Source organism: Xyrauchen texanus, chromosome 35 (genome assembly GCF_025860055.1).
Source record: "Xyrauchen texanus isolate HMW12.3.18 chromosome 35, RBS_HiC_50CHRs, whole genome shotgun sequence".
Lineage (NCBI taxonomy): Eukaryota > Metazoa > Chordata > Actinopteri > Cypriniformes > Catostomidae > Xyrauchen > Xyrauchen texanus.
Genome location: NC_068310.1, coordinates 29,572,949 through 29,586,986, shown reverse-complemented (window position 1 = coordinate 29,586,986; position 14,038 = coordinate 29,572,949). Strand labels below are relative to the sequence as shown.

Below are 14,038 nucleotides of genomic sequence, written 5' to 3'. Positions count from 1 at the left end.
CATACTCTTAACATTCACAACATAAAGCCCCCTCTCCAAAGATTCTTTAAATATTAAAGTCCAAAAGATATAGTAACACAAAAGGATCTGATGGAAATTTGGACCGTTTTTGGTGGAAAACCCCTTTACTAAAAATGAAATACATTTATGTATAAAAGGCTTAAGGGTTCAGTAGCACAAACAACCTGTTTAAGATTAAGAAACCTAAATAAAATGGTCACAAATTTAAATTTGGAATGTTTTCGTTGCAAGAAACTAAGACCAAAAATGAAATAATGCTAATTGCAAAATATTTTTGCAATATAAAAATATATTGCAAAAATTTTTAACCAATAACCTATTATTAGTGAGTGGCTAATAATGGTCGTGAAGTCACACATGTGAACAAGGGCATGCAGGTATTTTCTTTGTTGTTAATGTGTGTAAAGTGTGTCAAATTGAGGCCCTGTAAGCATTCCATTCAGTTCTTCAGAGGACCAGGGCTGCCGAGAATAAGCCCATCGCAGACAAAACGATGAGAATGGGACACACACACTTAATTTAATGAAAGGGAGAGAAGAGGTTGGCCTCCAAGTACACACACTTACACGGACAAACACATATAATAGCCAACTCCTGGTGCCATGGCAACGCAACATCCCAAGTGCTCCAACCTCCTCCTCCAAATTCAAAACCAATGTCTGGATTTGGCAGCTTAGAGGACGCATCCACTCGCACAGACAAACACACACCCACATTTTCAGACATTGAAGTATGCAGAAGCCATCCTGGACATGTGAAAGCACATTAAGTGTCATTTTCCCCTAAGCATTAGGCATGTTAAAAAGACACGGAAAATTGCATGCCTACACGCTCTTTGTCGGAGAGAGAGAGGGAGGATGAGTCAAAAGCAAGTGACAGGCTGAAGATGAATGTTGTGTGAAAAGTAAAAAAAACAACCCTCAGATTTCTAGAATTAAAGTCATATATATATATATATATATATATATATATATATATATATATATAACAGATGAGGAAAAAAACTTCACTCCAAACCACTCCAAATCTTTCGTAAATCAGCATCTCAGCATATATTTGTTGAATTCCAACATAAGCACACCTCATTCTACTTAATGAGGTCATCACCTGAACCAAATCTTATTTAATGAGGAAAAGTATAAAAACCACTGCTGTGGTGATCAATATCCTCTTGCAAAAGGACCAGCTGGATGGAAAAAACAATGCTAGAAATACCTACCTACTAATTGGGGGAAAAAATAAATAAATATTGACTATGCCGAAACACTTGAAAAGAAAAGTTTTCAGTGAGGAAAAGAAGGGTTCAATTCTGGCTTTACTGAAGAGGGATACTATGAGCATCAGGTTGCTTCCATCCTTTAAATCTCAAAGATGGTTGTTCATAAGAACAAGTTCAAGAAGCAGACATTGGGGACAACAAAGCTACAGACCGGCATAGGTCAAAAACGACTCTTTACTGACCAGGATGACCGCCAACTCATTCGACTGTCACTCAAAAACTGTAGGATGACATGAAGTAACCTACAAAAAGAATGGCAAACGGCAGCTGGGGTGAAGCACACGGCGAGGATGGTTCAAAACAGGCTCCTAAAGGCAGGACTGGTGTCGTGCAAAGCTATAAAAAAGCCCTTTATCAATTAGAAGCAAATAAGAGCCAGGCTGAGGTTTGAAAAAGACCATAACGATTGGACAGTAGAGGACTGAAGTAAGGTCATCTTCTCTACTGAGTCCAATTTTCAGCTTTGCCCAACACCTGGTTGTCTGATGGATACCTGGATAGGCCTACCAGCAATGGTGTCTCACACCCACTGTGAAATTTGGTGGAGTATCAGTGATGATCAGGGGGTGCTTCAGCAAGGCTAGAATTTGGCAGATTTGCCTTTTGTGAAGGACACATGAGTCAAGCCACGTACAAGGTTATCCTGGGAGAAAACTTGCTTCTTTCTGATCTGACATTGGTTCCCAACTCTGAGGATTGGTTTTTCCAGCAGGACAATGCTCCATGCCAAACAGCCAGGTCAATCAAGGTGTTGAAGGAAGAGCACCAGATTAAGACACTGTCATGCTCAGCCCAATTTCCAGACCTAAACCCCATTGAAAACCTCTGAAATGTGATCAAGAGGAAGATGGACGGTTACAAGCCATCAAAAAAAAAGCCAAGCTGCTTGAACTTTTGTGCCAGGAGGTGCATAACCCAACAGCAAATATTGATTTCTGAACTTTTCTTAAGTTAAAATTAGTATTGTGTTTAAAAATGTATATGAACTTGTTTTCTTTGCATTATTCAAGGTCTGAAAACATGGCATATTTTTTTTTATTTTGACCAGTTGTCATTTTCTGCAAATAAATGCTTTAAATGACAATATTTTATTTGGGAGCAATTTTTGTCTGTAGTTTATAGAATAAAATACAAAAAATTGTTTTACTCAAACACATACCTATAAATAGTAAATCCAGAGAAACTGATAATTTTGCAGTGGTCTCTTAATTTTTTCCAGAGCTATATATTTATATATCTATATTGCTGTAATGTACTGAAGTTTCTGTTTGTGAGCTAGTCTATCAATCATTTATAATGAAACTCTGTTAAAGCACCAAAAAACTGTCAACATTACCCAATGCATTGAAATCTATTGAGCGAAGCAATATGATCCATCACATGGGCAGTATTGACATAAAAATCTAAACAAAATGGAAGCGAGATTAATCCTGTGTAAATTTATCATTGTTCAATTTGTATGAAGCAATGTTGAAGGCATATCATGGCATTTCAGAAAACACAATGCATGGAATAAGTTGATAAATGTTAAGTCTTCTGTTTGCTATTTTCACCATTTACTCTATACATTTCCCACTTTCTTGGTACCTGGCAACTTCGTAAAATGACTCTTCCATGACACTATCTGGGACGCTTTTAATGTTGAGGTCAAAGTGGCACATTACACATGTGTTTTAGTGGTGCATTGAAACCTTGACTTGTGAAAATGGCAAACAAAGTCAAAATAGTTTAAGATTTGATTAACTTAAGTGCCATGCAAAGGGTTATATTCCTGTAGTTCAACTGGTAGAATATGGCGCTATCAATGGGTTTGATTCTCAGGGAACGTGCATACTTATAATTTGGATCTAGAATGGTCTGAAAGTTGCTTTGGATTGAAGAATAGATAATCAAAATGAAGAGATGTAAATTTCTGTGGTTGTCAAATTCATTCAAATACTTTCGCAACTAACTACTATGCTTTCTCTTTTATAGATGTTCACAGAGGGACCGTTGCGAGAAAGCAAATGAGCCATATCGCTTTGCCGCCACAATAAGGCAGTGTGTAAAAGCTACAGTGTACCCAGACAGCATTGCAGTGTCTGAACCCAGCGTACCGGTAAGACTTGCAAAATTTGTATTTTATGTCTGGGCTTTTTTGCCTTTACTTTAAAGGAAAGTGTTGGCAAGTGAGTAAAGTAGGGGTGAGAGAGGCGTAATGGGATTAGAAAATGACCCAGGTTGTACTTGAACCAGGTTGTCTTCGAAGGCTGGAAGAGTGCGGTTTTTGATTAAAGAGGCTTTTTGGTAAGATACATGTGTGGGTGAAATGCCAAAAAGTGTGTGGGCCAATGTAGGAATTGTGTTCAAGGAGTCTGAGGAAGATTGTATTCAGTGGAAAGGAGTTATGGACACTCAGAGCATTGCTAAGAATAATGTTTGGCATTATTTTTGTTTTTAACCTCCTACATAGTTTGTCCATATGCGAGCCAAGCTTCATTATAAGGTTAAAAGTATGTGGACACCCAAACACTACATCCACCAAGTGCTTGTACATTTGGGTGAAATATCCTCACGATTTTTCTTCACTAAAATGAATGGGCTTAGCCACACCTTTAATTTGAAGGGGATGTCCACATTTTATTAGCTATGTTATATATATTTTAGATCTACCAGGTAGTGTGAAGGTATTCACCTCAGCACAAATCCTGCTTGGGAAAAAAAAATAATTCTGATGTCCAGATAATTGATAGAGTCCCTGTATCACGGCTACCTGATTAAGATAATAAGATGGCCCGCTCTAAATTAGATGCTTGTATCGTGATGTAGTGTCCAACAACATGACAACAGGGTCACCGCTACTCGTTGCACTGCACAACAGTGGGAATCTATCACCATGACAACAAAATCCTTTCACACAGGCACCAGGGGAAGCATGAAAAGAAGCAAAAACAATCAAATTACCTTTTATTAGAAATGCTAGCAACAATTAGCCCTCTCTGCACAGCCCCAGACGGCAAAGAATAACACTCTCCGCATCACAGGCAAAACGCTAATGCGCACTGAAAGGAGCATTACATAGCGACAGCAATCATGCCTCAACAATGTTGTTATTGCCAGACAGCACTCAATGGATGGAGCTAACTGCAAACAATGCCTTTTTTCCAGTGTTTGAGTGCAGTCTGTGTAGCTACAATGAATAACAACATCGCTAATTAGCCATTCGCTAGCTGTGCTTCGTAGCTCACAAGTTTGCCAGCCTTAAGGGTGCAGACAAGTACATTTGTGTGATTTTTTGGGGTAATAAGATGCTTTAAAGACATTCCTAAGAGTGGGAAATTTCAATGAAAAGGGCAAAGCAAGTTAATGAGATGGGTACAACTGTGATTCTATGCCTCATAAGGTGTGAACTTAAAAATCAGATCCTCAGGATTAACACTATATGGAGTATGATGTCACAATGGAACCTACAGTTCCACAGCCTATTATAGGTTTTTCAGCAAAAATGTAAACAGTAAAAAAACAGAATGTGAAAAGTTAACATGCAAAAATACCAAACCATTGTTTTGGCCAAGAAATATTGCAATTGATAGATTGTATACATTTAGAAAATGTATAACACAAACAACAACTTGCCCCACCAACAATAATAATAAAAAAGAAATACAGTATGTATGACAGTCTGCCCCAATCTGACATTTATATGCAAAAATCACACTTTTATGTAATTGGATTTTACACTCAAAATCTTAATAGTTATTAAAATAAAGCCCCTGTGACAACTTCCCCATGTGACAAGTAAACCCAGTATGTTTATGTATGTACAAGAGTTTTATGTATGGTTTATATGGCTCCAACAATTGAAAACATAACAATAATTATCCACTCCATCAGTGGCCAGGGAACCAGACTGCTCTTCCCTCATGGCATGTAGAGTATATATTTATATCCTGTGAGCTCGGTTCTATGTGTCACCAGCCTACAGAGAATGACTTCAGAAGACCATGTGTGCTTTGAGATGATGTGCAGGAGCATTTGTGTGAAATACAGGAGATGTAGTTCAAAGACAGAAAGAAGATGGATGGATTGCTAAATGTCCAGTTTGAGCAGAAGACTTAATAAGGTTAAAACTGTAATGATGGTGAGAGTTTATACCATGGTGAGACAATCTGCTGCCGTGCTGCGTGCTATGAACTTTACCCATATGCAAAGACTGAGGTTATCTGATATAATTGCAGAAATGGTCCAGACATGTGGCACTTAAGTATTTTCTGTCTTCTATACTGTCTATATTGTTAAAGGCATAAAAGGCGAAACATACATTTAAATAAATGCATAGCTTCATAAGAGAAGTCTTCACACGTGTAATAATCAACTTGTTTAAAAAAAAATCAGACAACACAAGAAAATCTCATTTTCGCAAGATTGGTAAATATCCGGTTTTTCTTTGGTTTTGACATCAAAACGTAAACGTACATGCCCGTAACACATTGAATAAGCAGCAATAATGCTGTAAAAACTTTTTCATGCAGCCAGTGCTGGGTAGTAATGAATAATGTGTAATCTGGTTTATGTAATCAAATTACATAAATCAAGTCCTTGGAAAATATTCATAATAAGACTACAGTTAATTTTTGACTGATTATATGATTTCATATTAATCAGGCAATGGCAGTATATTGATCGTTATATATTGTTCCCTCTTAATTCTTCTTTATTAAAATCTTTTTTTTTAAACAACAAAAGAAAATAACAAATCAGGCTACCACTGATATACTGTATGTTATAGACCACGCCTCCTCATGGCAAATACAGTAATTATGCAAATTACTAAACGCTGTATATGTATATATATATATATATATAGCTGATTAAAACAACGTCTACATATCTAGTGAACTTCACTAATTATTAATTCTGGAAGTCTCTTCTAAATAAGAATAATTCACACCATCTCTTTCTGCCATTTTGAACAAAAATACAGATTAAAACACACAATCAACATATGAGGAAGGATATGATGTAAGTAAGTTTTCTTAAAAGCATTTAAGCAACATTTTGTCAAAATAATATAGATTATCTTACTTAAATGTGTCATCAAATAAACAAAGAGTTAGGTCAGTGGTAATTCAAAAGTAATCTTAAAACAATCAAATAAGATTCATTAAAACATAATCCAAGAAATTACGTTACTGATTGCAATTTTAGTCATGTAATTTGTACTCTGTTCCGAATTGCAATTTCTCAAGTAATCGACCACTGCATGCAACACGCAACTGGAGTAGTGGGCGAAAATCTGTGTGTGTAATTAATTTAAACAGTTAATGAATTTTCCATGATAAAAGAAATCTATTTAAGAGTTACACAATGTTTGGTTATAAAGCATAATCAGTGTAAGATTGTGGATGTAAACAAACTCAATGCTGCTCTGGTCTCACAGTGCTTTGTCTGATCATCTAAATTCTCCACTGCTTTTTTCCAGCTGCTAGTGAAAGTGTCAGATGTTCCGGATCTTTCCGCTGGAATCACCTGCTCTTTTGGGAACCTGACAGAAGTTGAAGGAAGAGTGAATGGGAATCAGATTCTTTGCACCTCTCCTGCCGCTAAAGATGTTCCCATCATCCCCACCGATCAAGGTATTTATTCATTTTAATACCAAGTGCAACACAATAAAAGTCATCTATTCCATGTTAATATTTTGTCCCTTAACCTCAATAAGCAAAGAGCGTTGGGACATTTTCTCAATTGTTTGGTTGAAATTTGTATTATTTGGGTAGCCCCGCCCACTTTGTAATCTCATTGGTCCAAAATCCAGCTCCACATAACTTGTAAAAGCAATAGTTTACCCAAAAATTTAAATTATATCATCATATGCACCCCCTCATGACTGACTTCCCTCTGTCAACACAAAGGGAGATGTTAAGCAGAATGTTAGCCACAATAACCATAGTTCGAATTACAGGGGGTACTGGGGGGTACTATACCCCCCAATGAAGACCCAGTACCCCCCAAAGGGACAGAAATATCAGTATTGGGGGGGTCAGATAATTTTTCTGATATTGTGAAAAAATATATTTACGGTTACAATATAAGTCAACTCCTATTTTCACTGTAGGAACATTTTAATGTAAAGCGATTTCAGACACCCCTATAGTGGACTGTACCATTTTTAACCACCGTGGCGGCTAGAAGCATTGGAGATAGAGAACGGTTTGCTGCTGGCGTGCATGGATAATTATAAGTTGCTAGCTGACGTCTAGCTTGTTGATTTTACAACCTTCATTTATTAACGTGTTTTGTTCTTTCATAGCTCATGTCACGTCTTCATACATTGAATTACCGGCTACTTACCTGTAGGGATGGGACGATTACCGGTTTCACTATAAACCACTATAAAATGTATTGACTACATATGGTTACACGTTGGCCTTGTTGACATGCCCTGCTTTTAACCTTTAGTGACACATCTTACTGGAAACAACAACAGTTTACTTTGCTCACCCAACAACAAAACGAGTCATCGCCCATATTTCTGCTTGCATCATCTGATTGTGGAGAACTATGTTGTGGTTTTCTCTCTTCAGGTATGTTTCCACTCAAAAAAATTTCTCTTGACCTTTTTTATGCTCAAAGCGCACATAACAAAACAGTTGGAATGTAAGGGCTGGCATATTGAGGTAAACTCATAACAATGTTACCGTGAATAAGACCCTCGGTCATTGTCCATATTAAAACAGAACATGTAAAGAATAACATTCATGTGTTGACTGAGCAAATATAAATGTCCTTAAAGGAATAGTTCACCCAAAAATTACAATTCTCACATCATTTACTCACTCACTTTGAAGGAAAATCTTCATTTGAGCTCAACAGAAGAAAGTCATGTACATGCACAGCTCTGTAGGTCCATACAATGCAAATGAATCGGTACCAAAAAGTTGAAGCTCAATAAAGCAAAAAAGGTAGCATAATAGTAATCCATACGATATGAAAGGTGTACGTGAGAAACAGATCAATATTGCAGTTGCTTTTTACTATAAATATCCTCCCTGGCCAGTAGGTGGCATTATGCATGAAGAATTTGAATCGGCAAAAACAAAAGAAGAAAAAAGTGAAAGTGGAGATTTATAGTAAAAAAGGACTTAAATGTTGATCTGTCTCTCACCCACACCTATTATATAACTTTTTTTTTATCCCTTTTTCTACCAATTTGGAATACCCAGTTCCCACTACTTAGTAGGTCCTCGTGGTGGCGAGGCTACTCACCTCAATCCGTGAGGCGCATGACACCACGGAGACTCACAGCATGTGGAGGCTCATGCTATTCTCCGCGATCCATGCACAATTTACCACTCGCCCCAAAAGAGTGAGAACCACTAATCGTGACCACGAGGAGATTACCCCATGTGGCTGTACCCTCCCTAGCAACCGGACCAATTTGGTTGCTTAAGAAACCTGGCTGGAAGGAGCAGTACCCCCCAATTATGGTGGGGTAATTCGCACTCTGACAATAACCATTCACTTTTTGTAAAAGCCAAGGTTGTTAGCCACACTATTGTATTCCCTTAAGCTTTCTCTCTTACTAGTGGCTCCATTTACTCAACTTTTCCAATCAGTTCTATGTGCTCTATCAATTTGCCCTCTCTTTCCCTACTTCCTTCTTTACCTATCTATCTACCTGCTCACAACCTCACTTGCTCCCCTAAGGGAGGTGATCTCTGTACTCTAGTATAGATGCTCTATTAACAGACCTTCCCTAGCATATCCAGTAGGCTTGCTTCCTAATGAAGGCTTCATTCAGTGGGGCCACTCGCTTTCTCACTACAGCCACACCATCGATTCCACCGGCCTTGTGAAACCGCAGCTCTAATGAGCCTACACTGACCCAGGGTCAGCTCCAGGGCTGCAAGCGTGCTCTCAGACACACTTACTCCCATTATAGGTGATGGAACCTCTGCCTTCTCCATAACCATGATTGCTCCAGGGAGAGTGTTCTTCCACGACGCTGATAAACAATTGGGTTTAGAGTCATCTGTGGTGATGAATATGATAGGGACAGGAGAACACACCTGGGATCAGTGCACAGGATTGCGTATTGTACAGAGTTTACCTTATAGGGATGAAAAATTGGATTTTTGCTTCCTAGTTCCCTCTTTTTTTATTTTATTTTTTTGTTTTTTTAATCAGCACAGTACGTATATCATGAGAACAAATTATGGCACTAGCAAGGGCGTTGATCCACTATACCTTGAGACACTGATGCTTCATTTACTTGTGACATGATTATGAGGTTGTGCATTAAAACGCAGCTGGTATTTATGAACAGCACTGCTATATAATGTGTCAATGTGTATGTACTTTTTGACAGCTACTGTACAACAGAGAGTCTCATTATGAAATATGAACTTGTCTTGCATTTTTTATAAAACACATAATGCACTGCACGTGCATAATGACATCAGACTAAGACAAAAAAAATAACCCCTTTCAATTCTTTTGTTCATTATGTACAGTATGTGCCTCAGTTTTATTTGTTTATAGATTTGTTTAATGTTCTAAAAACATTCATTCCGGTGTAGTCCTTAAAAGTTTGCAGGATTGATCCCTTTACATGCACATTTGGGTGTGCAGTGCAAGTGAATGGTGCAAGTGAATGGTGCAAGTGAATGGTGGCCAGAGCTTTGAAGCTCCAAAAAGCACATAAAGGCAGCATATAAAAAATACATAAGACACCAGTGGTTAAATCCATATTTTCTGAAGCAATGTGATAGGTGTGGGTTTGAAGCAAGTCAATATTTAGGTCCTTTTTTACTCTAAGGGAGAATTACAAATGAAAGTGAGCATTCCTATGCCCTACTCCCTCTTGAAGGGCTGAGCCCTTGAAGTGGGAACTCTGAAAGGAGCTGGACACTCACTTCTCATGTATGGCCATTTGGAACACCCTTGATGAAGGTAGTAATGAAAGACATACGTCACTTCTACTTTATCTTCACCTGAAACGTTACCATGACGATGCAGCGCAACTGTTCTAACAATGGGAATCTCATATTTATTGCTGTTAAATTGTTGTTGCAAATAAATCTACTTTTTGTAATGTTTTTTCAAACATTACCTTTTGGGTCTTATTCAGAATTGCTTACTGTTTGAGTTTTAATTATAATATAAATATACTGTACATGTACATAAATGTATGTAAAATTAAGTTTTTTTTTGGTGCATGAGAGGTCTTAATAATATATTAAATTTAATAAACCACAGGGTTTAAGCTAGCCTACAGGAATAAATGGACTCTGTTTTTGGAGTATCTCTCTGCTTATGGCTGTCTACTATCTTATGTATCTTAAAGCAACACTATGTAAGATTTGTTTTGTTAGAAATTAACAGCATTTAATTAATGAGCAAGTACACCAACACTCTGTCTTACGACTGACGTAATTACCAAAACAGTGTGCCTCTATGCTTCAACTGCTAGAGGGTCAAAAGTTGCATAGTGTAGCTTTAAATATTGATCTGTTTCTCATCCACCTATCATATTGCTTCAGAAGATTTAACCACAAGGATTACTTTTATGCCTGCTTTCATGGTGAATTAACAGGCTTACACGGGCTAAAGCCCAGAGGCCCAAAACTACCAGGTGGTCCCCCTCACGGCGGCCGCCACCCCATTCTCTACCATTGACGTCCGCGGGAGGAGCGCATCTAAATGCTTTCAGTGGGAGATGCTGTTGTAAAGACAGAGATGGTGTGCAACTGTGAAAGCCGTCTGTGTAGCGCATGTTCATAGAACAGCAGTACCCCACCAACCCTCCTGCTCAACAACTGTCAGGGGGCTCCACAGAATGGAGATCCCATGGGCCCAGAGGTACCTTAATGTGCCCCTGCTGGCTTCATGTGATTTTTGGAGATTCAAATTTCTGTCTACCTTTCACTTGCATTTTATGGGCCTACAGAGCTGAGATATACAAAAATCTTCATTTGTGTTCTGCAGAAGAAAGAAAGTCATTGTGACGAGGAGGAGGGCGGGGCCGGGCCGTGAGTGTGCACGGCCAGCCCCAAATCAGGCTAATCAGCCGAGGCGAGGGATAAAGCAGAGTCGAATGTGACAGTTCGGGAGAGAGAGCCACACGCAGCTGCCGTGTGTGTGTTTGTGTCTTTTTGTTTAAGTTTTTATTAAAATATTATTTTGATGCTTCTTCCAGTTCCCACCTCCTCCTTGCCCACATTACCCAGTTACAGTCATAAACATCTGGGATGGCATAAATGTGAGTAAATGATGAGAGAATTTTTCTTTTTGGGTGTACTATCTCTTTAATCGTAATGACTTATGACATAATTGAACATAGTGAACGATACTCGCTGGATTGTATGTTGAATTAAGGGAATTTGAGGTGGCGAAAGATTTTGACAAATGGGACAGCCGTGGAAATGGCTGACTCCATGGGCAGTGCACTAGGGTGCTAAATGAGATGTATCTTTAGTCTTTAGTACAGAAACCACAAGAAGAGGATCTCATTCCATGGAAAACCACAAGCTATAATTGTAGATGTAAGAACATCTGAGTACAGAAGCACTGTTTAAAGGAATAGTTCACCCAAAAAATTTATCTGGTCATTATTTACTCACATTCAAGACATTGAAGACCTGTATGACTTATTTTTCTTCTATGTAACAAAAAGGAGATGTTTTGCAGAATGGTAGCCTCAGTCACAAATAACTTTCATTGTGTGTCCCATGGATGTGGGTGAACATGAGGGTGAGAAATTATAAAATAATTTGTATTTTGGTTAAACTATCCATTGAAGCATTCAGTTTGTTTGGCAGTGCTTATGCAGGAAGTATAGAGCAACTTCTCTCTCACACTTAAAATCTTTGTAGTTTTCAAGCTTACATACTCTCCGTGAACAAATTCCTACATGTGCTTTCTTTCTAACCTCTATTTCGGAAGCAGATGGCCGTAAATGCGGCAGAAGTTGGTTGTGATTATCGGAATCACAATAATCCCCTCCCAACCCTTGGTAAATGACAGATCTGTTTACCCATATCCCCCATGTTCTTGTCAGGGAGCAGTATCCAATCAGGGGGCTCCCTCAGGTAAATGTCATCTAATCCCCTGAAGCCTCATATTTGCTGCCTCTCTCTTGACTGAATCGGGCTCGACTGACGATGGAGCATATGAGCATCGATCATGTGTGGGATTACTCACGTGCATTGATTGAACTCGTTGCCTTGGTAGGCGTGACCAATCCAGTTTATTTTCAATAGCTGCTAGGCACAAGGCATTGGGGAGTAAAGCACAGCAGTGTTAATTATAGGTATAGGAACAATATATTTAAATTGATTTGAAAAATATGAATATATATGCAAATAAGAAGTTTGAGAGTGTAGGAATTCGCTTGTGTCATTCGCACTGCGTCGCAGGAGTGGTCAGTCGCTGCAGAGCTCTTTTGGCGCACTTCGTTGGCCACGATTTTGGACCTTTACTCTTCAGAATTCATGGGTAGTTTAGTTCTTCTCCAGAAATTAGTTTTTTCAACATAAGTTGAAATAAGGCCGACTAGAGAATCTTGTACCACCGATTAAAGACCTCTGACCTTTAAAGATAGAAAATCACTTTGCCTATAGAAAAAGTTAATGGGATTTGTAATTGCGGTACCCAACTGTTGTCAGTTATTGTCCTTGGCATATATGCTAAAAATCATACTACAATTTTATACAAATATGTATATATGTATAAAAATGATCCCTTCAGTCCATTTTATCCATGTTATAAGACAAAATACAAGGCATGGAAGCAGGTGTTTAAGGATGGAGAAGAGAGAAAGTGGTGCATCTAGGGTCATAGCTGACTCCTACACACTGTATGCTATCTGAATCGCTGCCTGTTTTGGACAGAGCTTGTGCTTTTTCTAGTGTGATGTGTTGGCTGCTTATCGAGCATGAGCATTTGGTCCTCATGCCGATCAGAATTCTCCATGCTGCCACCCTGCCAAACGGGATTGGTCTGGCTGGTGTTCCAGCAGCTCTCTCCACTAATACAACAGCGCTGCCTCCCATGAGCCCATTTCACAATAACAGCAGGGCTCAGCTGTGTTCTATGCAACAATAGCGTTTCTTAAAAAAATAAAAAAACGAAATATGCTCATATTGGTTTGGATGCCATGCTTGACTGTGAGAATATGGCACGAGTGATGCCAAGTATTAATCAGGAGACCGCTTGAGCATGAAGCAAAGTGAAAAAAGGGTGGCAAACAACGCTGTGCTGCAACACAACAGAATTGAATGTGATTTAAATGTGCTCATCTCTCGGTTTTACTCTCGCTTGCTCTTTTCAGACTGGTCTGGTGTGGAGCTCAGACTGAACTCAAAGGAAACGGGTCAGATGCTGATTAGCACCGAAGTGAAGTTTTACAACTGCAGCGTGCACCAGCTGTAAGTATATGCACATTTCAAGCCAACATCAAATTTCGTGCTGACAAACTTTTACCAGAGACTATTTAGCAAAGACGGGTCACTTCTTTTAAAATGAATGGGAGAAATTGGACCAGCCAATGGTCAAGGATGTAGAAGGGATGTCCCGCCTTACAGGTTAAAGAGCCAATCACCTTTTAGATACGGACATCGCCTGTCAATCAACTCGAGAGCGTGCTGGGGTAAAGAAGCACAATTTATGATACAAGTGAATTCAGATTTTACTGCTGATTTAAAATGTTTTTATTGAATCTTGACCAACTGTTTTGGAGAGTCCTGTCTTTCCCCATTC

General features: G+C 38.7%; 1 protein-coding gene across 1 annotated transcript in view; it reads left to right on the top strand.

Moving 5' to 3' along the window:
- LOC127628389 (plexin-A2-like) overlaps window positions 1-14,038 on the top strand; it is a 212,101-nt gene that overhangs the window by 98,973 nt on the left and 99,090 nt on the right. The window contains exons 5-7 of the mRNA XM_052105112.1: window positions 3,275-3,398; window positions 6,762-6,915; window positions 13,611-13,707. Coding sequence (XP_051961072.1) covers window positions 3,275-3,398; window positions 6,762-6,915; window positions 13,611-13,707 — 375 coding nt within the window. The remainder of the gene's footprint in view (window positions 1-3,274; window positions 3,399-6,761; window positions 6,916-13,610; window positions 13,708-14,038) is intronic.